This window comes from Drosophila biarmipes, chromosome 3L (genome assembly GCF_025231255.1).
Source record: "Drosophila biarmipes strain raj3 chromosome 3L, RU_DBia_V1.1, whole genome shotgun sequence".
NCBI lineage: Eukaryota > Metazoa > Arthropoda > Insecta > Diptera > Drosophilidae > Drosophila > Drosophila biarmipes.
This window is the reverse complement of record NC_066613.1, coordinates 16164778-16188974: the sequence shown is the minus strand read 5'-3', so window position 1 is coordinate 16188974 and position 24197 is coordinate 16164778. Positions and strand designations below refer to the sequence as shown.

Sequence of the window (24197 nt, the reverse complement as noted above, 5' to 3'; positions counted from 1 at the left end):
CTCTAGCCACAGTGCTTGAGTTTGAGTGAATTCCATTCGCTACGCAGTTCGTTTCCTAGATATATCGAGCTAATTAAAAATTAGATTATTTCTTATTATTTTTTGCGCTGTTCTCGTTTTTCGCTTTTATCGTGATCTACGCATTTGCCTTGGCTCAATGTCAAAAGGCATTAAGTGATATTCGCTCAGCTCTTTTCTAATTGATTCCATCTGTTTTCTATGCTTTCAGGATCAGAACGATAATCTGGCGATACACACCAACAGAGGCATCGATGCTCTAGACAAGTATGCCAACTTCTTACGCGATCGAGTGGCCATAGAAACGGAATATGCTGGCAAACTAAGGTGAGTCTTCCATGGAAACCATATATAAGGAGGATATAGTAATAGCAACAGCTGCCAAAAATTAAATCTACATTTATTAAGTGATTTATATTTTTAAGAAATTACTTGGGCATTGAAAAGTAACCGTATAAAAACAAATATATTGTTGTGATTATGCAAGAGATTTTTTAGGATTATTTTCGATACTTCCAAAATACTTTTTAAGGCATTGCAAAGTGCTTAGCCGCTTGTCGCCTCCAAATTTGGCCTTAACAAATGGCCAATTAAATATAAATATTTTGTAGCGGGCTCTTTTTTGCAAGTTGCATCTGGCCTCACCCATTTGTGGCATGTCTCTGGGCTTTTAAGAGCCGAATAATGTTCTTGCTAATGTAAATCCATCGAAAAGCTACCGAGAAATCGGCACAAGGTCGTCCACTTGTGGAAGTGATTGCCCAGCTGTCCAGCTCCTTTCCAGGCTAAAACACGAAACATACACCACCTTAAAACGTACTTAATTCAAGTCTTTTGTCTTGAACATTATTTTTCTGCCAGCCTTCGATGGCGACAGAGAACAACGCGCCGCCATAAACAATAATCGTAAATAGTTAATTGTGTGCATTTATGTACTTGTGGCGCATTTCAATTACGGCTGATACTATAGGTTTATGGATCCCGGGGAATTTTAGACAACGAGGGAGCTGCACCCTCTGTGGCTGGGGATTGCACTAAATTGAGTGACACCCGAGTAAGCCACGACCTGCCCCACGCAATTGACACGCGCCTGTGCCTCTTCGAGTGGCCAATCCCCCAAAGCCTTCCCCGGCAAACGAGAAATGAAAAGCCACTGGACATGTGGGGACCTAATGGGATTAGGCTTCGGTTACCCAGAGACGCGACGATTGCCCAACATGGCAGCGTGGGTCGTCGTTGCCGGCTGTCAGTCCGTCATAATTGTTTAATTTAGGCGAAGATTATGTTGCCCCCGTCAAGGTGTTGGCTCGCTCGGCGGGGGAATCGCTTCTTTCCCACTGCCTCCACCGCCACCGAGTTCCCACAGTGAGTCGCAGCTTTGCTTGATGACTTCGCCTCGGCTTTGGATTCGGTTTCTTCTGCCGACCAGCTCCCCGGCTGGTGGGACTGAACTGTGGCCCCTGATAGGGCTGGGAGCTACCGTCTTGACTTGTTTTAATGACTTTATCATTACGCGTCTAACGTTGTTTGCCGCCAGAGGTGCAGTTGTACACTCGCAGAGAAGGCCTGGTCTCCTGGCTCAAATAGGAAAATGTGCCCAAGGTATGGGGGCCTCTTAAGGTTTCCACTCTCTGCAAATGGGATGCAGGCTGATTTGCATAAATGGGTGACATTCAAGAGTTTTTAAATCAAAAATGGAAATTAGGCATTAAAGATAATAATACAAATATCATTTGAATCTTAAGGTGCCATTAGGAAAACAAAACATTTTTGAAATCATTGAGAACTTTCCACAAGCATCACTTTTGAAAACAATTTTGAAAGAGGGTATCTTTTTAGGTCGATTCTTGAGATCTTTGACACTCACTTGAAATTTCTCATTTAAGAATGTTTTTCAGTAATTAATTTCCAAAAAATACTTATGTCATCATAAGAGAATCAAAAGATATTCTTCCATAATCCCAGGGAACACCCTAATATTTTGTGATATACTTAAGACAATTTTCCTAGTGTATGGGAGTCTGGGGATAGGAGTAGCAGTGGCAACTAGACCACAAAGCCGCCGCATGAAACTGTAAGGAAAAACCAAAGAAAAACTGTATTAAAATGCGCGGCGCAGTGAAATCTTTTGCGTGCGCCGCCTTGGCAATCGCAAAATGAAAAGTCTCGTGTTAATGCAAATGCTGCTTCTGCTGCTGCCACTATTATTATTATTATTTCTTTCTATGCATAAACAAAGTTTCACTAATGCCATGATTTGGACTCACCTTTCGTTTTTTCCCTTGCAGGCGCCTAGTGAAAAACTACCAGCCCAAAAAGAAGGAGGAGGAAGACAATGAGTAAGCATTAACCAAAAACACGATACAATATATAATTTACTCTATATTTATTTTTTGCCTATTCGTTTGTTAAATGGTTTGGAAAATTATACGTAATTTGTTGCACTTTGTTTGCCATATTTGTCGGCAATGTGCTAAGTGGATCGCGGTTGGGATAATCTCATATGACTCTTGCTCTAATTGTGCGTGTTGTGTGCCATTCAATTTGCGCGGAATAAATCCACTTGGGTCCCAGCCGCCAGATTCAAGTAGTTGTTCCACTCCGCCAAGTGGGAGTGTGTGTGGTCTGGGAATCTCAGTTTTTAATTACACGCCATGCAAATCTGGCCCAACTGGCGGACTGACATCATGACCCGCAAATAGATCCGTGGATTTGGTTGTGCCTGTGGATGTGGCCTGTGTGTAATATGACAATGAATGGCGATAGCCAAGTGGAGGACTTGGTAATGAAATGCCAAGCGCTTTGCCATATTCAGTTGTAAAATCCATAAATATATATGCCCGTTCCCCCGGCCATATAGAGTGGCCATTCTGACAGACGGCGATGATAGACAAGCCACAGAGACAAAACCACGGACGGACCCGGAGCCGCGTGGGCGTTCCACAGCGCGTGTCCAACTCTGTCGGACCGAGAGCTCCATAAATCGGGCCCTCGGCTATGGCTGTCTTACGAAGCTATAGGTCCGCACAAAGAAAAATATCTGTGACTAATCCTGGCAAAGAAATAATAATAATAAAAAAATTAAAAAAAAAACAACTTTTATAAATATTTCTTTTGGTATATTTTCAAGAATATTTAGTTCTTGAAATTTTTGTTTCTTTAAAGAAATTCTTCGACTCGAAAGTATCGCTTGATTTTTTTAACTACTTTACAACAAATTATTTATTCTCTTCAATTTTATTAAAAAATCTTCTTAAGGCATATTTTAAAAATAATTTATATATTCAAGAATATTTCGATCTTAAAATGTTTAGTTCTTAAAATAACCGTTTAGCTTTAATATTACTTGAATATTTTTTTTAAAACCTTACAACCATTTTATTTATTTATTGTTTAGTGTGATTATTATTTATTGTAAGGGCTATTGGATCTAAAATATATGTGCAATTTTAAAATTCAAGACTATTTTTCTGTGTGCACGCAAACTCGTAGTACTCCCGAGGCGTAAATTGGCGTAGGTCGAACTGATTCACATGCTCCCATTCCATTACAGATTCACATCGATGCAAGCGTTCCGCAATCTGCTCAAGGAGGTGGGCGATCTGGCGGGACAGCGCGAGGTGGTCTCCGAGTCCCTGCAGCTGCAGATAATCGCGGGGGTGACGCTCCTGTCCAAGACACTGCGCGAAGAACGCAAGGTGAGTGCGTGGGCCAGGACTACAAAACTCCATAACTAATCCCTATATACTTGCAGAAATGCCTTAGCGATGGTGCCAACCTGCAGCAGAACCTCACCACACAGCTCTCCTCGCTGGACCGGGCCAAGCGGAACTACGAGAAGGCCTACCGCGACTCGGAGAAGGCGGTGGACAGCTACAAGCGGGCGGACATGGACCTCAATCTCAGCCGGGCCGAGGTGGAGCGCTACAAGAACGTGATGACGGCCAAGATCCAGCAGTCGGACGATGCCAAGAACGAGTACGCCAACCAGCTGCAGAAGACGAACAATCTGCAGCAGCAGCACTTCAGCATGCTGCTGCCCGCCGTCCTCAACCGGCTGCAGGAGCTGGACGAGAAGCGCACCCGAGGCTTCCGGGAGTTCATTGTGGGTGCGGCGGATGTGGAGTCCTCGGTGGCGCCCATCATTGCCCGCTGCATGGAGGGCATCGTGAAGGCCGGCGAGTCGATCAACGAGAAGGAGGATACCTTCAAAGTCATAGAAAGGTGGGGAACCGTTTTATATTTGATAAAGAGGCATACAACTAATTTTAATTTATTCCCTAACAGATACCAATCGGGCTTCACGCCACCAAGGGACATACCCTTCGAGGATCTGTCCAAGTGCGATCCAGACTCCGTGCAGGACTCACACTACAGCAACTCGACATCGAACCACCTGACCATTAAGGGCACGATGAGTGCCAACAAGCTGAGGAAACGCGTGGGCATCTTCAACATATTCGGCAGCAACAAGGTGAGGCAGTCCGTGGCTAATCCCAGGGGGGAACAAGTGGTTGAGGTTTCTACTGCCTGACTCTCTATCTCTCTGTCGTCCAGAGTTTTTGGTTATCCACACCTGTCCGTTCCATTCTGTGCACCAGCCTCTTGAGTTGAGACGCTTCTTGATTAGTTGTTAAGTTCGATGTTCTATTGATAAGTCGTAGGTCTTGGTTATGGTTTGTGTCTCCTTATGGTTTACTCATCCAGTCTTCTCTCTTTTCCGTTCTATTTCTATATTAATTTGATCGAACCTCCGATCGATTACCATATCTTTATTTCACTTGGACCTGGTTCTGTCTCTTGCCGTAAGTACCAAGTGTCCAGAGTCCTCGATTCGTGTCCTCGCCATGCATAATCCACAACCAGATATACATACATCGCCTCGAATTGCTTATGAATTGCCATGTTTTGTGTCTCATTTACTAATACTTTGTGCTTTGAGTTTCCCCCTCCGTCACCATCACGCAAAGTTATCCTAAAATCCAAAGCTTCTTCTATGACTCACCAAATATTAATTGATTAACTCTTGATTTCTACTTTTGTACACACATTTGTTGCTGCCATTCGATTTTGAAATGATTAAAATGCTTAAAATCACACGAACACACCACACAACATGTGATACAATTTTAAAACGAAATGAAATGCAAACCTACAAAATAAATTACTAAATCAATTCGCTGCCAATAGCAACGGCAGATAATTGAAGCCTGTATCACCATGAAGGTATGATGAATCTTTCAGCTCTCTCCCAACTAACTAACTAACTCTAACTAAGCCTAGCCTTAACTACTAGCCCCCTACGATTAATCTTAATAACACCACCATATCTCGCTATCTACTAATCACAATCAGCTAAATACGAATCTAACCATCACTAGCATATCGTTTCCCATTAATAATAATTAACAGTCTGAGCAACTTTCACTTTAAACGCCTGAACGCAAAACGATCGGCATATTCTTAGCTTGATTAAACTTAGTCGAGTTCTAAAAATAAAACCACCAATTATCCTGAAATGTTTAATTCACAAAATAAACCAGTAAATTCTTAGCTAACTTGCCGAAAGCCACAGCAGCACACTTACACATTACTCTGTTCTTTAGTTTATTTTATTGTTAAGTTTACGATTGTTTCATTTCGGTTTTTTACGTCTTATTAGCTCTCTGAAATCCCTTCGCATGATTGAATGCCTTTATCGCCCCATTTTCATTTTCGTTTCGTTTCCATAACTTTTCTTTATGATACCACTTAATGGCCTGTCGGGTTTGAAATGGCTTTGATTGATATGGAAAGCGGGTCACTTGATTATCAGAATATTTACATTTATTGTTTTGGTTTGTTGACGTATCTGTGTTTTTCTGTCTCTTTGGTTTGTACTGATTGCAATCACTGCGTGCCACTCTTGTTGAGTCTTGTGAATGTCTTGTCTTTTTCTCCCTGATTTGTATTCAATTATCCATTGCATTCGCCTCTAAAGATATCATTGTACATCTCTATAATACAACCCACTAATGAAGCTTTAATTGTCATAGAACTCCCTGACTGCCGATGGACAAAAGGAGGACTTTAGCGATCTGCCGCCGAATCAGCGGAGAAAGAAACTGCAGGGAAAGATCGCCGAGCTGACCCAGAGCATCGCCCAGGAAACAAAAGCCCGGGATGGCCTGATGAAGATGAAGATCGTCTATGAGGCGAACTCCTCGCTGGGCAATCCCATGACCGTCGAAGGACAACTGAACGAGTCGGAACACAAGTTGGAGAAGCTGAAGGTGGATCTGAAGAAGTACCAGGACTTCTTGGAGAAGGCCTGCCAAGTGCCGGCGGCCACCAGTAGTCCGCAGGCGAGTCGAAACCAATTGCAGAACGGTCACAGAACCTCGAGGTGAGTTGGCACTTGGAGCACTGCCATGGAAATGAAGCATCTAATAATGGAGTATCCTTTCTTTTAGACATTCCAATGGCAGTGCCGATGACCATCATGACGATGGCGACGACCAGCCCGATGACGCTGGCAGCTTAAGCAGGTCAGATTCTGAGGATAATGTGGCGCAAATACAAAATGGGCATAATAATAACAATAACGGGTACACTCATAAGTCTACGTTCAATGTTTATATATATATACCTCACCCACCTACATTATACTCGTACATACATTATCGTAGCATTATGATTTGGCATCGAATATCTAATCTGTAGTCTGTATTGTTTAAATCATACTATATCACTGCACTCTTCACGGTGTGTGGCATTTTCTTTGGTGTTGGTTCATTCGACGCATTACCGAATCTGTAAACTAATAACAGCCCAGAAAGTCCACAAGCAGCCACAGATACAAAATTTGAAAACCAATTTACTTTAACTTCTAATTTGTAGCTTTATGTTGCCTCTTTATTGCTCTACACCAAACATGATGACACTTAATAATGTGAAAATTGCAACTTCTTCAAATATTTCGTTTCATTTTGCCTTTCCATGGTGAAATCCAGCAGTTCGGCAAGTCCCGAGAGCGGCCTAGGCACTTCGCACACATCCCTGCCAGGATCGGGACAGGGTAGTGCCAATGAGAATGCGATTGGTGAGGATACGTACTACGAGACGGAAGTGGAGACACTAAATCCACTGGGCACATGTCGAGCCCTTTATCCCTTCGAAGGTGAGTGGTGGATTAACACTCTCGTATATAAGATTCTAGTTGATTTATATTTATCCCATTAGCCTCCAGCGAGGGCAGCATACCCATGAGCGAGGGCGAGGAGCTGCAGGTGATCGAGATCGACCAGGGAGATGGCTGGACGCGGGTGCGGCGGGCGAACAACTCCAATGGCTGGGACGAGGGCTTCGTACCCACGAGTTACATCGAGTGCACGCTCTATGCTTAGGATTAAGTTCATTTTCGGGGCGGGCGATCAGCCGGGCGGTTTTAAATGTTACCTACTCAGCAACTCTTGCGTATGATCGATTGATTTGTGTACTTTTGTCATAACTTTGCGTTCTATCGGACAGCCATACCATATACACAGCAAAAACATGAGAACAACAGAAAAACACACCTAACCTTCACACACAACACTGTACATTTGACCTAAGCTAAGTTCGATTAATTTACCCTTCGTATGCTTTGTATATTTACATTGATTTTAAACGTCATCGATCTTATGGTAGTGCAAGCTATATCATACTATAAATACTATAGTCATATGCACCTACGAGCAGACCTCACCTAATTGTAAGCACCGCAACGTTTCCCTCTTCACCACAAAAACAATCATGATAACACCTATTTATACACATATATGGAACCAGATTTATATGGCACTTGAATACGTGAGAGCATGAAAAGAAAACTAAAACTGAAACAACAACAGCCGTTGGACATTAAAAAAGTGATCTTGTGAACACGTTTTCAGATGCAATTCATTTGGCAGTGTGTTGATAACACTCACTTTTGCTCGATTCCCGGCTTTGGAGCCTTAGCAGCACCTGCCGCTTTTCCCGCTGACCAATTGGAAAAGCGGCAGTGTGCGATTTTCCTCAAATTAAGCACTAAAACTTTGGTAAATATGCAAAGATCAAGGAGGCGGACATCGATCACAACACCCCCATTGTAACCCATTATATACACCGCCCGAAACTCAAGGATAAGTGGGCAAAAGTTATGGCAATCCTGCATGACATGCGGCATATGCAATTGCGGAAGCAAAGAACGCGCTAGCTTGTTTTATATAAATAGCAACAATTGTACATTTTACTTTACACACTATGCATAATTTGTAATTTTAATTTGAAAATACTTTTTGTATTGCTCTTTGCCTTGTACATTTTCACACACACTATGTTTAAAAAAGGACGCGAGATGTCCGGAGATATGTGCATCAATTAGTTATGTTTTAGGAACCCCCATATGATTAAGTTCACAACATTTAAGGCTTAAGTCAGAGCAAAGCCGGGCGGCGCTGCATTTGTTATGTTCGACGCCACTTTGCAATACATTTATTTATAATTTAATAAGATATACCGCTGTATATTGGTAGACCACAATCAAAAACTGGAACCAGAAGTCTGCGGAGCGAGTCCAGGCGGAGCGAGATGATAGGTCCTTAGTTAGATATTCAGCAGCCTTTTCCATTTGTATTTTGTACTTTCATTTCGCATATATGCTATCATGCTTTAGCATTTAAGTGTGCAAACAACTGATACTGATGAATTCTTATGTTTAATTAATGAACGATGTGAACGAATGATGGACTAATCTTAGTGCGAACGCAGAAAATAAATAATTCCAAAATTCTTAAATTTATCTAATTTTAAATTCGAACCGAAAACAGGCACATACGTATTAACGCTAAAATGTTTACAACATCAAATGGAATGAGAGTAATTGAATTTAAGAGACAGACTACGGCAAATGTATGTGAGAATTGTCGGCATAATAAAAGTAACTAAAATTAAAAGAAACAATATAGCTTGTCCTTTTGCAAATGGCTGTGTTTTTTATGGATTTTATTTCGGTGTTTAGGTGGGAGTATTAAATACTTTAAAAACTGGGATAAATGATGAAGTTTGCTATGAATAATTTAAAAATCGTAGCTTTTTAAGTGTTAATCTCTATCGACAAATACCTAGGTGTTAATTATAAAATTTAAAGATGACTATTTTTTAATTTTACATCACTTCAACGTTTTTTCAAAATCCCCAAACTTAAAAATATTTCAAAACTTTAGAGTGACCACTCCTTGTTCTTTTTTAACTGCCAGTTTTAGTGGATTTCTTTAAAGTGGTGGTATTTTCGAACGCCTTGTTTACGGTCCTCTCATTTTATCAGCCGGTTAAAATAATAATAATTTTTTTATGGAACCTTCAGCCAAGAAATCGAAAATGACGAACAACCACAAGTTCAAGAACAACAAGAAGAAGTACTTCCATGCCAAGAGACAGGTGCTCCAGCCTGGCCAACGTGGCTTCTTTGCCACCTGCAACATCAACGAGAAAGCATGTGTTCGCGAGTGCTACAATCTCTTGAACCACTACGCGGACGCACTCTATGGACCTGAGCAGCCGGAGAATGAGCCGGAAAAGAAGCAGCCCGAGGAAGGAGCAGCTGGCGATGCAGAAGAGGATGCTGGAAAGTCCACCAAGGGGAGCACCAGTGATGACGACGACGACCTGGAGGCAGCGGCTGCCAAATGCCGCGAGAAGCTCTCCCAGCGCAAGGTGCGATTCCAGAACGTGGACACCAACACCACCAACTGCGTGTTTATCCGCACCCAACTGGAGGACCCCGTGGCCCTTGGAAAGCACATTATAAACGACATAGCCACCACCGGCAAGTCCATGTCTCGATTCGTCCTGCGCCTCGTGCCCATCGAAGCCGTCTGCCGTGCCAACATGCCCGACATAATCTCAGCCGCCGGAGTGCTCTTCGACAAGCACTTCCTCAAGGAACCCACCAGCTATGGCATCATCTTCAACCACCGCTACAATCAGCAGATAAAGCGGGATGAGATTATTATGCAGCTGGCCGATTTGGTCAACTCCAAGAACGTAGGCAACAAGGTGGACCTCAAGGAGGCCAAGAAATCCATCATCGTCGAGGTCTTGAGGGGCTGGTGCCTGCTCAGCGTTATCGATAACTATCTGGGCTGCAAGAAGTTTAACCTGGCGGAGCTGGCCAATCCCAGCGAGAAGATGTCCGAGAAGCCTTTGAAGGAGTCTTCAGAGGAGGATGCTAAGGCTGCGGAAAAGTCCAAGTCCAGTGATGAAAAGGAGTCAAAAGGGGCTGCCAATAACGACCAAGACCAGACCAACTAAATTAGAAAACTCAGAAGCCTTAAGAGGACTCCCCATCCAATGAAAGGTTTGGTAAGAGGATCCAGACATAGTTATAGAGCTAACAATCTGCTGTGCAGACAAATATGAATAAAACGTCCAGTTATTATTTACTTTTGTTAACAATTTTTATCGTTTCTTTTATCCAGTGACGCTTAGCGACTAAACTTTGGAGAGTCTGTGTGTGCTGGCCGTATCCTAAGTCAGATTGTGTATTATTTGTGTTATAGCTTACATTACGGTCGGTTGAGTAAAACTACGTGTAGACTAGAGCCTCATTTTAGTTGCGCTTGAGCAGCATGACCACGGTGCCGGCTATCTTCTCGTAGGCCATGAACATCAGTGCGGCAGTGAGCACTGTCTGCAGGATCTTGGCCTCCAGGCCGCGGAACAGACCACGGATGCCCTGGTGCTGGAGTATGCTGATCATCAGCTCCAGTGTGCTCTCGGTGCGTGCTCCCGCCGAAGTGGAGGGCTTCGACTCCGACTCCTTGCTGCGATGACGCTGCTTGGTCTGGACCAACTGCAGCGGATAAGTGAGCACAGTGGCGAAGGCCTTGGCAATGGCACCGATGAAGAAGAAACTCAGGCTGCCCATCTCGCCGCCGGTGAAGCGCATTATGTTGCGCTTGAGCATCTCGTACATCATGAACTGCAGGGCCGGATTAGAGACCAGCATCAGCGAGGGAATGGTGCCTGACCACAGACCGGCGATGCCCTCCTTCTCGGCCACATACTTGAGACCCTCCAGCAGGTTCTTGTAGTGCTTGTTCACTTCATCCGAGGTTCCGGCCACATTGCGCATGCGCAACCGTGTGTTGACCACCCAAAACGGTGTTGTGGTGAGCACATTGATGATGCCCGCAATGCTGCCCAGGAACAGATCCTTGAGAGCGCTGTGCTGGGATGGAGAACCACCTGAGGCCACCGCCTTGAGGGCGTGGAATGTGTAGAAGTAGACAAAGTTCGAAATGCACAGGCTTTGGAGGACAGGACCTAGACCTCTGTACAAGGACTGGAATCCCTCGCCCAGCACAATCTCCTTGATCACCTGTCTGGTGCTCCGCACCTCGCCGGCCTCCTCCACTGAAAAGAGAAATGGTTAGGATCAGTGAGTTTCTATTTGGAGATTCTAGAGCCGAGAACACCCCAGGTGGATTCCGCTTGAGCGCTAATTTAATGTGTCACGCATATTCGGAGTCAGTCATATCAACCCAACCTTGAACCCTATTATGATAATTATGCAATTGGCGGTATTAAGGTGCCTATACCTACATGCATGATTTGGCTAATATAAAGCGAAATATTCCATTAGAGCTTAAAGGCAATAGTCATAAAAATTTGCTAGGCGTTACCTTACAAAAACCTGGATTTGTATAAGTGTTTGCTTACAATGCAAACATGCATTTCGAATTACCATTTCAGACTTCTAGGGATTTACATATGAAACATTTTTAAAATAATAACGCAGTTTCTTTTATAAGCTATTTTAGTTTCGTTCATAACCAACGTCAACTCCATTTCCATTTTATGAGTCAAAGTCCAAGAGTCTTGGACAATTGCAAATTTTATGCACTTCTATACTGTAAGCTGTGAGTGTACTTTAAGTGGACATAAAGTGCACACTCTAAAAGTGAACCCTTCATATTACAAAATATTTTTTTTGTTACTGTGTGATTTATAAAAAGTAAATAACACTATAGATATTTGGGAGTGTTATAAGGTAACGATAAAAAAGTAAAAGATATAATATTCTAATCTTTATCTACTATATGCAGAACTAGGACAGACCCTTTTCCAAAATAAATAATCGGAATCTTGCCTGGGCACAGAAACTAGAGCCCATCGAATTCTATATATAAACAGAACCTTATATTGGATTAGCCGCGGAATTGATTAGAAGGGGCTCTTTAACATATCAATAGAAAGTTTCAAACGCTGGAGTTTGAACTCGCCCAAAGGTATGTATATATATCAACTATCAAAGCGTGGCCCGCTTATCGGTTCCAAATGAAGAGATTAGTTACAAAGTGGCCGCTCCCCGATGGCCCAATCCCCGGAAACTTACGTTGCAGGCGGGAACGCACCGTGTCCAGTGGATAGAAAGTGCTCATCGCGATGCATCCGCCCTGTAACGAGGTGACCAAATACAAATTAGCACCAGCTAACATCTTGACCTTTAGCCGGCAAATATTTGACCACTCACCGCGGCTCCGGAGACGGCGTGCACGAAGTTCTGGTAGCTGAGCACCTGGCTGAGTTTCGAGGGGGCCACCATGGTGATGTTTGTTCGTCTGACTGGGGATCTCTGGCTGGGAACGTCCGCAGGCGTCTTCGGGCGAGTGTTTACTGATTGGCAGACGTCCCGCCGGTAGTTAAAAGTTTAGCTGCGACAGCGCAGTTTGCAGCGACGCCGAGATTAGATTAATTCAAACGACTGCAGAGGAGGCGGTGGTTGTGGGCGTCGGCGTCGGTCCCTTTGTGGTGCCTCCTGGATCACGGCTTTGTAAATGATTCACTCGCATATTAACTTTTCCATACAAAATTTCGGATTTTTTTTAATTTGTTCAGATTTAGTATGACCGCAGGTGAAGGAAGGGAATATACCCTACGGCTGAAGAAATATACTAAAATATACCGGTCTATAATAGAAGCATACCGTTATCAAGGTTTGAATATCTTACTTTTAAAATCAATTATAACTAATCTAACTTACTTATATTATTGAACAATATCATTCCGCATACCAAGTTTCATATCAATTGATCAATAATAGTGAATCCCTCGAAAAACACTTATCTAAAAATATACAAATGGAGTTTATGGTTTATTCTCTTCTATTTACTATCCTACTAAACTATATAGCAAAATGTACATTTCAGGGCAGTCTAAAATTAAAAGAACTTAGTCTAAAGAAGCTGATCTATAAGGCACTTCTCCCTCCTAGGTTCCAGTCGTGGTTTTTTCATGAAATTCACTCCCGTTTCAGTGCTGCTGTTGAGCAAATCGGCTGCTTTTCGTTTGCGATTCTGAAAAATAATACATTTATTGTAATAAAAGACGTAGATAAATAAAAATTCTGATTATAGTCCCACCTCGTGCTCCTCCTCCGTTAGCGTGGCGAACACAAAGTTCTTGGCCTTTGCTGTCTTTACGGAAATAGTGCCCTCCGCTCCGTCGACATCGCCGGAGGTCCCCTTGGTGAGGCCTGCCAGTTTGGTAAGCGTCTGCTGGTCTCGCACCAAGAAAGAGCCGCGAACTGCACTCTTCTGCTGTTTGCCAGCTACTGTTTTTGAGATCAGGAATGGAGAACTCTTTTTCACCTCCACAGTTGTCTTCTTGGAGGAGATTATGTTGAGTCGACGAATGGAATTACCAGTGCCACTGGTGTTTATCACGGATGTGGAGAGTGGAGAGGCTGCCTCCTGGAAAGAACAGGTGTTTAGACAAGAAATTAAAGGAAGTTGCGCATCTACTCACCGGTTTGAGGCCCTTTTCTAACAGGAGCTGCTCGCGTTCATAGCGAATTTTTCGCCACAGATGCTCGTTCTCCTCGTCGCCACTGCCCTCGTTTCCTTCACCATCCTCGGGACGACGGTCATCTAGGCTGAAACCATTCTCAACGTTCTTCCATCGGAACTGCCGCTGTCGACTGGCTCCCTCTTCTTCCTCTTCAAAGAGCATTTCTTTGATCTTGCGCACCTCCCGAATATCCTGGTCCATCATTTTTCGACTGTCAGAGAAGTGATTCGTTTAATTTTTGCATCTTGTAGATCCATTATGTATACTCACGCATGAATCTGTCCCAGTTCGTGCCGTAGCTTATCGCGATCGAACTGATCTTCGTCGCCCAACTCTATGTCATAGTTATCCATGTTCTTCTCGTCCTCGTCAGCAGATCCCCAATCGGATTCGGATAGCTCAGCTTCTTTGTCCACAAAGTTGGCGGCTCGCATTTTGCGGTCTTTCTTGGTCATCTCCACGACAATTTCATTCTCCTCGGAATCGTAGTCCACAAAGGTTTCTGGGATTTCCTCCACTGGCTCTCCATCGCTTTCTTCCTCGAATTCCTCGACATCACCGTCGCTTTCTTCATCATCCGAGAATCCTAGCTTGGCCTTTTTCTTCGGCCTCTTCTTAGTGAGTTTTTTGTTGCGCGGCCTATCGGCTTCAGTGTCGTCCTCCTTGGCGGCCTCCTCCTCATCGCTGGACACAATTCTGTTAGCTACCACCGGCGGCTCATGGGTTTTCTCCTGCTCCTCCGGCTGTTGGGTGGCTGTTTCCGATGGCAGTTGGGTGGCAAAAGTGCCCGAGCATAAACCCTCAAGTTCATCGGGTGCTTGGCTACTGTCTCCAAACTGAGTCATGGGTATCTGACTGATGACAGCAGGATCCACAGAGGGTGCGGCGGAGGAAAGCATCTGGGATTGCGGAAACTGACCGGAACACAAGTCGAGCAGCTCGTTTTCCTCGTCGCTGGCCGTGCGCCGGGTCTCCGCATCGAAAAGCTTATGGGCGGATAATTGCAATTGGGTGGCTGTTATGGGAGCAACGTTGCTTGGCTTAGGAGTTTGCAACAGGTCCAGATCATCTTCATCGGAGTTGTCGTCCTCAAAGGCCCTAATAATGCGGTTCTTTTTCCTGCCACTTTGCGTTTCAGGCTCTGGTTCGGGCTCACTTTCCTGCTCGCTGTCACTGCTATTATCCTCTTCATCAGGTTCTTCAACTCGTTCGACTTCTGCTTTCTCGTCTGCCTCCAATTCTTCTGCATCCTCGTCCTCCTCGGCAGTGCCTTCGCCTCCCTCAACAATCTCCTCATCTTCGTTTATGGTAACTTCTGCGTAGGCAGGCTTATCTTCCGGTTCGTACTCCTCATCTACATCCATGCCCTCCTCCTCGTCTTCAGCCATTTTCTCCTGCTCTTCCGCCTGCTTTTTGCGCAGGTCCTCCATGCGTTTCTTAGTGATTAGGGATTTAAGATGCTCCTGCATTTTGATGTAACCTGCTCCGGGCTTGGGGTCCTTATTGATCTCCTCCTCGTGCAGGTGAATGCTAACCTTGGACATCTCTAGTTTGCCATGCTCAGTGGTCAGGATGCTACAATTTTATAATTTTACAATTTATAAGTTAAGTTTAATATATGGTAAGTTGAATTACTTACTTGACAGTCTCTGTGGTCTTGTGCTTTTTGGCTTCCCTCGTTTTCATAAGACGTATCAGCAAATCGTCCACTCCAGTTGGTTTCTTGGCGAACATATCCCCCGTTTCCAGGTCAATAACCATGTTGGCATCACCCTTAAGCGAAGGACTCACATCCGAGCTCTTTTCGATCTTCAGCCGCCGAATGGCTTCGCTGATCTTCGGCGTGGCTGGCTTGGAAGGCGGTGTTATGTTAATGGTGCTCAAGTCCAGCCTTGGCAGTTCCACCACTTCTGTAACCAGGCAAACTTTGCTGGGAGATTTCGCCTGATCCTCAGGTTGGACCTCTAAGTTATCTGTAAATTTTAGAGCAGCTGCAGCAGAGGTGGATGCAACGGGCTTTTCTTCTTCTACAATGGGATCTTCAGCCATTGCTTCCTCCACGACAGATTTCTCCTCCATTGATTCGATGGTCGGCTCTTCTGTGTGCTCCTTGGGTTGTTCTGGTGTTTTTGGATTCTCTAGCACCTCATCCAATACACCTGGATTGTCTTTTAGCTCCAAAGACTCGTCGTTATCCGAATCGTTCTCTTCCTCCGGTTCGGACTCGGATTTAAAGAACTCGGTGGCCTCTTTGGCGCGGTCCTCCATTAGTTTTCTAAGGGTTTGGATATTTAATAAAATGTGTATGATATTTACGGGAACTTACGCATAAGCCTCCAACTCTTCACGGGTCATCCGAAGTCCTACCGATTTTCTGGGCTGTTTACTGGGCATGGGACTTCCACCTGCCAGCGCGGTGGCTAAAGGAGCGTTGATTGTTCGTCGACTAAGAAACTCCTTCAGAGTCCTGGGCTTCGGCTGATGATATGGCACATTGATGTGAGCCTCCCGGTGCAGACGCTGCTGCTCACTTTGGATGGCCTGCATCCCCTCCAGAGCTTTCTTTGCAGATTCCTAATTAAATAAGGGAATAAATAAATGAATAACCAAATGCTTTATTCCCAGCTTGGGTAAACATACGCGCACAACTTTGGGCTTCTTGGGTTTTCCTTTGGCCGTTTCAGAGGGTGCTTCCTGTTCCGCTACAGATTCGTCTGGATTGCTCAACTCTGCTTCGGATTCAGAGTCCACCAAGCCCTTGAGTTTGTTCTGGGCAGGACTGATTTCCGCCGTGGGTTCTTTCGGCTCGGATTCGGAATCCACCAAACCTTTGAGTTTGTTTTTGGGCGAACTGGTCTCCTCTTCGTTCTTGATCTCATCTTCGCTGTCACTGTCCATTCGTTGCTTTTTTTTCTTTGCCTTTTTTGAAAGTTTTTGGACATCCTCATCCTCATCATGGCTTCTCAACAGTGTGTCAATGCCGCTGTCCATTACCTTGCCATTCTGATCCTGGACCACCTCATCATTGTTCTCCTGTGACTCCTCATCGCTCTCAATTTTTAGTTTATTTTTTTTGGTACCCCTTTTAGGCTTCTCCTCATTCTCATCGTCAATGTTATCGAACTTATTGTTTATGGCTTTTTTTGAAGGTTTTTTCTGCTCTATATCTTTTAATTCTATCTGTGACTCTTGATCACTGTCTATTTTTTGATTATTTTTCTTCACCTTCTTCTTAGGCTTTTGTTTGATGGTTGGCTTCTCCTGCTCCTGGTCTTGTTCTTGGTCCATTTTTGTGCCCTCGTCCATGTCCTGCATGTCTCCCAGTTTGTCGATTTCAAATTCCTTTTCTGCTTTGGCTAACTTCTTTGCCTTTGGTTTTTGAGGAGGTTTCTTTTGCTTCAGATTAGTTTCTTCTTCCTCCTTATTATCCTCCTGTTGCTTCTTAGTCTTAGCCAACTTCTTAGACTTTTGTATCTTGACGGGTTGTTTCTGCTCCGGATCTTCTTCCTGGTTTATTCGAGAGTCATCTCCCTCGGTCTGTTTAGCCATTTGCTTCTTCACCGCCTTTTTTGGTTTTTCTTTTTTAGGAGGTTGCTCCTGGTCCTCCTCCTTTTGATCCTTTGTCAACTTCTTACTGTTTTTGGCTACCCCCTTTTTCTTCTCTGCCTTAGCAGGTTTCTCCTGCTCCTGATCCTCTCCATCGTCATCCACCTGGGATGTCTGCTTTTTGCTTTTCTTGGCGGCTTTCTGCTTGGGTACCGTTTGCTCCTCCTCACTATCCGAGCTTATGACAGCGGATTTCTTCTTCTTAGGCTTAGTGAGCACCTCCTCTTCATCGCTGTCCAGCAGCCTTTGTCCCTTGCTTTTGGGGGAAATGTGTTCCTCTTGCTCCTCTACTGCAACCTCCTGGTGATCACTGTCCATCACCCTTTGGCGCCTGGCCTTGGGTGAGATCTTCTGGGGCTTCTGCGTGGGTACATCTTCATTTTCGCTGTCATCCGACATCATTAGACTCTTGCCACCCAGTAAATCTTCGCCGGACACCATATTCTCGTCTTCCTCGTCGAACTCCAGCTTTTCCATCGAGTCGTCGGCCAGCTCTTCATTTTCCGCTGCAGCTGCAGTTTCTGCAACCGATTCGCTCATAGTTCTGGGTCACTTATTTATTGTTAATAATAAGAAAAAACCATAAACATTGCCGAGTGCCACACGCACACAGTCACACGCAGTTCGATTTTTGGCGCAAAGAGTGTTGAAAGTGCGGGAGCCATCAGCTGTTGCGGGCAGTGTTGGAAAGCTGACCAGGGAATGGGGCATGGTCACACTTAAGTAAAGTAAGTGTATGGCACATGTAAATTTTATTTGTTAAATTCAAAAAAGAAAAATATTTAGAATAAAATTGATTATTTTAATAAAAGTTTTTAGAATTATACAAACATTTTCAAAATATTGAAATCTAACTATGATGCAAATTGTGCAATTTTATTTTAAGATCAAATTGTTCTTGACAACATTTTTTATTACATATTGTTTAATTCAAGGATATTGAATAGTATTTGTCTCAAATAATCTTCCCTAAACCTGCTTAAATAGTGAAAATGCTTAAGTATTTTCAACTAAATCTCTCGGCGAACCATTTATAAGGTGTACAAGATTGCTTAAATGCAAATCAAGCAGCGTGAACAAATCTCGGACAGCAACTTAATCAGCAGGCGGCAACCTTTCGGCAGTGCAGCAATCGAAAGTAATCAGCCAGCGGATGGATTTACATTTACATACTCGAATGCGAAATAATAAAAAGAGGCACAGGTGGGCATGTGAGTAGTTCACCTGTTCTCGTGGTTGTTGTTGCTCTTGGACGGCGGCGAACTGTTGCAGTCGGTTTGATTTTGGTGCGATCCCGATGTCGATGTTGCTACTTGCGGCGGCGATGCTTTCTCCGCATCTCTTTCTTGCTCTGAGGCCATTTCTCTTTCACAGTTTAGTGGCTGAAACGCAGAAAAGCTGGTAAGGTCTTGCGGCCGAGGGTCATTAAGTAACCCGGCGATTGGCGACGAGAGTTGCCTAATGATATAGCTGCCAGGGTCCGATATAAATAGCATTAAAATGCAATTATAAATGCTGAAAAACGCATCCAATCCGCAATCATTAACCTCGGTCCAGAGCTCAACATTCAATTAACGCCAACGAAAGCAAAAGCTGAAATAGGCCCCTAAAAACCGAAACCAAACCGTTTTAATGGGTGTTAAATTTCTACGACTTTTCACTTTACCGCCGAATTCTGAGATCACACCTTACCAATTCGACTTGGTTTTGATTAATGCATTTTACAAATGCCTTCGATTTTACGGGGGACAAATGCTTCACCTTGCCGGATTGCGCAACGTATTCAAAAATCCCACACAACAAAGCCGTATGTGTTATCCAACTTTAGAAAGATCCGAAGAAAGCAGGCATATTTCACGTATCTTATGGTTTCCGCTATGCCAAATCTATAATATATTCGCAAGCCCAATCACAGCATGAGCTTAATCGTTTGATAAATAAGGAGGTTTGTTAGGTATTCGAATACTCTTTAAAGGGAGAAATCTACTAGAAAATTGTATATTTATACTACATTAAGTATAGTTTTATACATAATTAATTAAAAACTGTTCTGTAAGAAATTATATTTTTTAAATTAAATTATATAATATAAATCCTAACTCATTGATTTCGTTTTTTTTTTTCATCTGTTACATCACTGCCTTTGCTAGAATTTATATACCTGTAAGACCATTTATATTATCAACAGGAAGTTTTATAGCTTTAAGAAACTTAGGTAATGTCTATCCCCCCTCCAGCAGCCTGATTAAATCATAATACTCTTGCTTATGGCCTATGAGCCAGACATTTATATCTTTAAGCTTCAGCTAGCGCACCAATTAGCATACTATATACATGCATAAAAAAACAAATCTTGGTGCCATCGCGCACAATTTCTCTTTCATTTGGCGAAAATAAAAAACTAAAAACGGTTAGCTCTGTGTATCTTTCGGGCATCTTTTTTTCATATCTGTAGCAGAGATTTTGCTTTTGGCCACTTACTGTATTTCTGCGCCTTGTTGTCGCTGTCGCTGCCTAATTTGCATACGCACAGTTCACAGATACTACTAAGATACTACACAACTGGGCCCAAAACGAAAGTGAAAACACTCGAGTGTGTGCTAAGCGCAGAGTCTAACCGAAAGATACACATAATTTCCAACTGTCCAAGTTGGACAATATTGATCGCCTCGCAATCTCTGGGAACTTGAAATGGGATTTCGAGCGGAGCAAACAAAGGCTGTATATACAACACCCCATTTCTTTAGAAATGGCTATTTTTAAAAGATCTTTTCTTTTTGGCAAGGCTGAGTGGCTTATGCAATCACGCGGACTTAAGACCTTTCAGCGCCTTCAAGTTAAAGTTGAGATTATTGAGGGGCTTAAGCAGCGGCTCTGTCTTTCGCAATTAAATGTAAATCGTCCACGGAGGAGTCGCATGAAAATAAAAAAGGGGGCTGATCGGCTTGTAATGCCGCATGTTTCTGTCCATGTGGTAGGAGTATGGCTGTTCCTTGGACACCCAGACACGCCTTTGGCTGTCTGCGTCTGGCTTTTCGTTGCCCGATTGAGATTTCTTGCCGTTTTGCTTTACCATTTTTTTCCTCCGCATTTTTTTTTTTTCGCGAGTGAAAGTGATATATGGCGCATGACTCAGGCTGCGTCCATGCTCGACTCCATCCGACTGCCGGCCGACCCCATCCCGGCCCAAGTCATATGCATAAAATAATAATTAAGCGCCGTTTATGCAGCCCAAGTCGAAGAAATGGCCAAAAGGGCGCAGCAGCCATCGAGCGTGGCCCGAAACCAAGCTCAAAATCAATTGACATGTTTCGCAGGCACTGAACGAAACTTAAGTTAGTCGAGAAAAATGTATATGTAATTTATTTAATGGATGCTTAGAAAACTAAGCTCAGAAAATCATCTGCACATTTTAATTCTTAAAGAGTTTTAGAAATAAAATATTATTTTCTTTTATTATTTGATATAACCTAGGGACCCACAATGGTCTCCAAATGGTCCTCAGCAACATACAAATTATTTAATGGCTGCAAATTAAATAATTCAGCATTTTCCAGGCCAAGTCGTGCCCCCACCAACCTTTGTGCCATCTACAGGCACCTGTAGTGGCTGCCCTTCCATTACCAAATGCTCCACCTTACCATCCGAGATCGAGAGACCTAGGTTCATCGTCTTCACACTGTAAATGTGATTTAGGGCTGGCGACAGCCCAACGGAAAAGCAGCCAACGGCTTTGTGAAAAATAACAAAAAACGGCCAGCAAATTGTAGCCCAGCGACTGACAAAAGAAATGGAAAGTAAAAAGCAAAAAGCAAAAGGCCAAAGCAAAAGCGTGGCGATTCCATTGAGCTCGATGACCGGGCTCAAATCCAAGAGGCTGCAACTCCGGAGGAGTCGGAGTGCGACTTGCATAATGATTGACATTGTTTGGGCCAGGCCGGGGTCCACAATAATTTGTTTATAAACAATAAGCGCCCAGATCGCGCCCGTTATAACTGCACTGCCGCAGCGCCTCAGAAAGCACGAAAGAAAGAGTTGTGCAAAACGCTGGCAGCAACTGGTTTTTATCTTCTCACAAATGAAACAAAATTAACTGAATGAAGCAGGGATTATTTTGTTATGGCTTGGCGATGAGATGAAAGGGGTCAGGAGGGGGAGAAAAGGTTGAAAAGGGGGTTAGCTTCGAAAAGATATTTTTAGACAGGCGGTAAACCGTTTTAGCCTTAGATAAACAATTTATATTTAATCTGCTATTGGTGCAGTGGGAAGTGCAAAAATATAATGTTTTTTGGAGCTTATTGTATTTTAGGATTCGGCAAAAAATTGCTTAATGCATCCTTCAAGAAAAAAATATAGGCTTTTCATAGAAGTTGTATGGTTTCTACTTAGTACACCTTTTTTGTAAGATTTTCAATTTTTTTATTGAGTCTTAAGCCTTTTTAAAATAATTGTTAGATATACAAATATATATCACATGTTTTTTAGAACACAATTTAAAAATGTATTCCAACTATATTAAATAATTCGCAATTTATCAAACATGTTTAAGTAATATATGTTTTTATAATATATGTATGTCTTTTTTACGCATTCTAGTTAAACTCCAAATTTTATTATAAAAACAAAAATGTGATTTAATTTTATTATGAAATTACAGAGAAGCTTCGAAGATGTGTTGTACTTTTCCTAGCATTGTCTCACTTTCACCAGAAGATTACATCACAGCCGAAAACCATTGCCTTTCCCAACATGGCGCTACCTGTGCCCCAATGCGGGCCCAGAAGTTGCTCAATTTTCTAGAAACGAAAGACAAAAACAAAAGAAGCCACTGGATGAGGGCCTGCCCACGTACGAGTGCGTCAGCCGAGACGGCTCAATTAGCATGCCAGGCACGTCCCTGACCCAATTCCCTTTGGTGCAGTGTAACTGGGCGATAGAGTTACCCACTGAGAGGATCTACGTCATTGAGCTGCGTGTGATTCACTACCAGGGTACGGATCCAAATCCGACTCCAAATCCGGGGCGTGGCCGAGATCTGAAACGAAATCGAAACCCTGTGGCAAAAGGCGGAACTTTCGATTTCTTTCGATGTCATCGCTTGGGCAGCCAAGGTGCGTACGATATACTCATTCAAATGAAAGTTCATAGCGATCGGCGATTACTTTCTTGGCTTTTGGGATCGGCCTCCCCGCCAATTGCCGGCGATCCGTGGTGTATCTCTCTCGGATTTGGGCATTTCTACTAAATCATTTTTCGGCTTGCTCGCGCTCGTTTCACTTGCCGGCCTGATTGGCCATTTGGCTAGACATTTTTGTGCCATTTCATCACCGGCAATTGCCCGGTCCACCGAAAGACTCATCTCTTTTGTGCAGAAACGAGAGTGGCGGGCGACAAATTTACCTTTGGATTTTGCACTTTGGCAAATTGATCAAATTTGTGGCCAGGAAATTGGCACAAAGTTGTTTGCTTTTCCTTATTTGTTTGGGTTGTGCAATGGGCAGATGGAATTGCCGGCCTCAAGGCACTTGAAAATTGGGCTGAAATCATTCAATTAAGTTTGGTTAAACAATCTTTAATAATAAATAATTGGGACGCTTTCAGGGAGCTGCGTTAATTCGTTAAATTAAGTGAGCACCGAAATATGTTGAGGCTTTTAAAAATTAGAATGTCACAAAATTGGTAAACCAAATAGTTTAGGTAATTTTCTAACAAGTGTAAATATGTGTTCTATAATTTTTATGGATTTATTTATTATCAATATGTGAGCTATATATGTTTTAAAATTTGTTAATCATTGACATTATTTTTTAAAGGAGTACAATGTCTTTAATTCAACATAATTTAATTGATTTTTTGCCAATTCTTCAATCCGATTAAGACTACAATAGGAAAACTTTCACAAAGCATTCTGAAATGCGCTTGGAATGTTTATTGGCACACGACAAAGGCAAAAACCTTACAATTAACACAATATAGCTTGATTCATCCTAAATGTATTTAACCGAAAAACAAAAGACTAAGGCAACGAACTTGAATTAATAAATTACTCAGTTAAAATCGAAACATTTTCTATTCGCTCCAGAGAAACAAAAGTTGACTTAATAAACGAATTAAATTTATTTACGCCAGGCACACACAAAGGTCAACGAAAACTATTCGCCGCCTTTTTTCGTAGACACCGTAAGTGCTGTGCATTATGTCATTAGGGTTGCATAAGCGGCTGGCGATCATAATTTAATTTTCCAATGCATTGGCCAGAATAACAAGCGTGGCCAACAGCCGTTAGCTGACTCACAGCCGGACGCGAACCCTTTTCGAATAACAATCGAAATTAGGCAATCGTTGAGGTAGTTCGCTTGGGATCCGCCACCGCCAGCACCGCCGATCTACGTCACCAGTTACCTTGACACCACACAGACGGTTGCCAAAAAAGCAGTATATATGTGGTTTACTCGAAAACCGCAAGAGAAAGAGAAAAAGGTGGCCGCAGAAAGCGGCCTGAAATGAAAAGTTGGCCAAAAACGAGTTTTCGGAGTACCCGAAAACGGCATATTTTGCATTCGGCGAGCTGCTGCCGAGCCCAAGAGCGGCTCTTTGCCTCTTCGTGAGCTCTCTTCGCCGCTTTTCAGGCATCGGGCGCTCGAGCGGAGCGACAGCTCCAGTGGTAAAGGGGTCAAAACTTTCACGCGATATAAAATCTTGGTTAGCGATACGGCGGG

At 43.2% G+C, this 24197-nt stretch overlaps 4 protein-coding genes across 18 annotated transcripts in view; 2 read left to right on the top strand and 2 right to left on the bottom strand.

Annotated features, from left to right (window-relative positions):
- The window catches only part of LOC108035129 (formin-binding protein 1-like), a 34546-nt gene extending 25543 nt beyond the window's left edge, over positions 1-9003 (top strand). For 2 of the 15 annotated variants that reach the window (XM_017110567.3, XM_050886162.1), the window contains 10 exons: positions 230-345; positions 2307-2357; positions 3572-3716; positions 3773-4242; positions 4306-4492; positions 5209-5244; positions 6054-6403; positions 6471-6545; positions 7014-7177; positions 7240-9003. In XM_017110567.3, the coding sequence (XP_016966056.1) occupies positions 230-345; positions 2307-2357; positions 3572-3716; positions 3773-4242; positions 4306-4492; positions 5209-5244; positions 6054-6403; positions 6471-6545; positions 7014-7177; positions 7240-7403 (1758 nt within the window). In that variant the 3' untranslated portion in view covers positions 7404-9003. Of the gene's footprint in view, positions 1-229; positions 346-2306; positions 2358-3571; positions 3717-3772; positions 4243-4305; positions 4493-5208; positions 5245-6053; positions 6404-6470; positions 6606-7010; positions 7178-7239 lie in introns of all 15 variants that reach the window. The other 13 variants (XM_017110566.3, XM_050886161.1, XM_017110562.3 and 10 more) reach the window with 9 other exon arrangements.
- Positions 9004-9301: 298 nt separating this feature from the next.
- LOC108035503 (THUMP domain-containing protein 1 homolog) lies at positions 9302-10476 on the top strand. Its single transcript, XM_017111161.3, has one exon. The coding sequence runs from the start codon at positions 9373-9375 to the stop codon at positions 10330-10332; it is 960 nt and encodes a 319-aa protein (XP_016966650.1). The 5' UTR covers positions 9302-9372; the 3' UTR covers positions 10333-10476.
- Positions 10454-12947, bottom strand: LOC108035504 (peroxisomal membrane protein PMP34). Its single transcript, XM_017111162.3, has 3 exons — positions 12557-12947; positions 12419-12479; positions 10454-11436 (listed from the first exon to the last, which is right to left on the bottom strand). The coding sequence occupies exons 1-3, from the start codon at positions 12626-12628 to the stop codon at positions 10631-10633; spliced, it is 939 nt and encodes a 312-aa protein (XP_016966651.1). The 5' UTR covers positions 12629-12947; the 3' UTR covers positions 10454-10630.
- A 222-nt stretch (positions 12948-13169) lies between these two features.
- LOC108035572 (claspin) lies at positions 13170-18103 on the bottom strand. Its single transcript, XM_017111243.3, has 7 exons — positions 16513-18103; positions 16199-16446; positions 15512-16147; positions 14143-15447; positions 13831-14083; positions 13446-13775; positions 13170-13379 (listed from the first exon to the last, which is right to left on the bottom strand). The coding sequence occupies exons 1-7, from the start codon at positions 18016-18018 to the stop codon at positions 13260-13262; spliced, it is 4398 nt and encodes a 1465-aa protein (XP_016966732.2). The 5' UTR covers positions 18019-18103; the 3' UTR covers positions 13170-13259.
- Positions 18104-24197: the final 6094 nt, after the last annotated feature.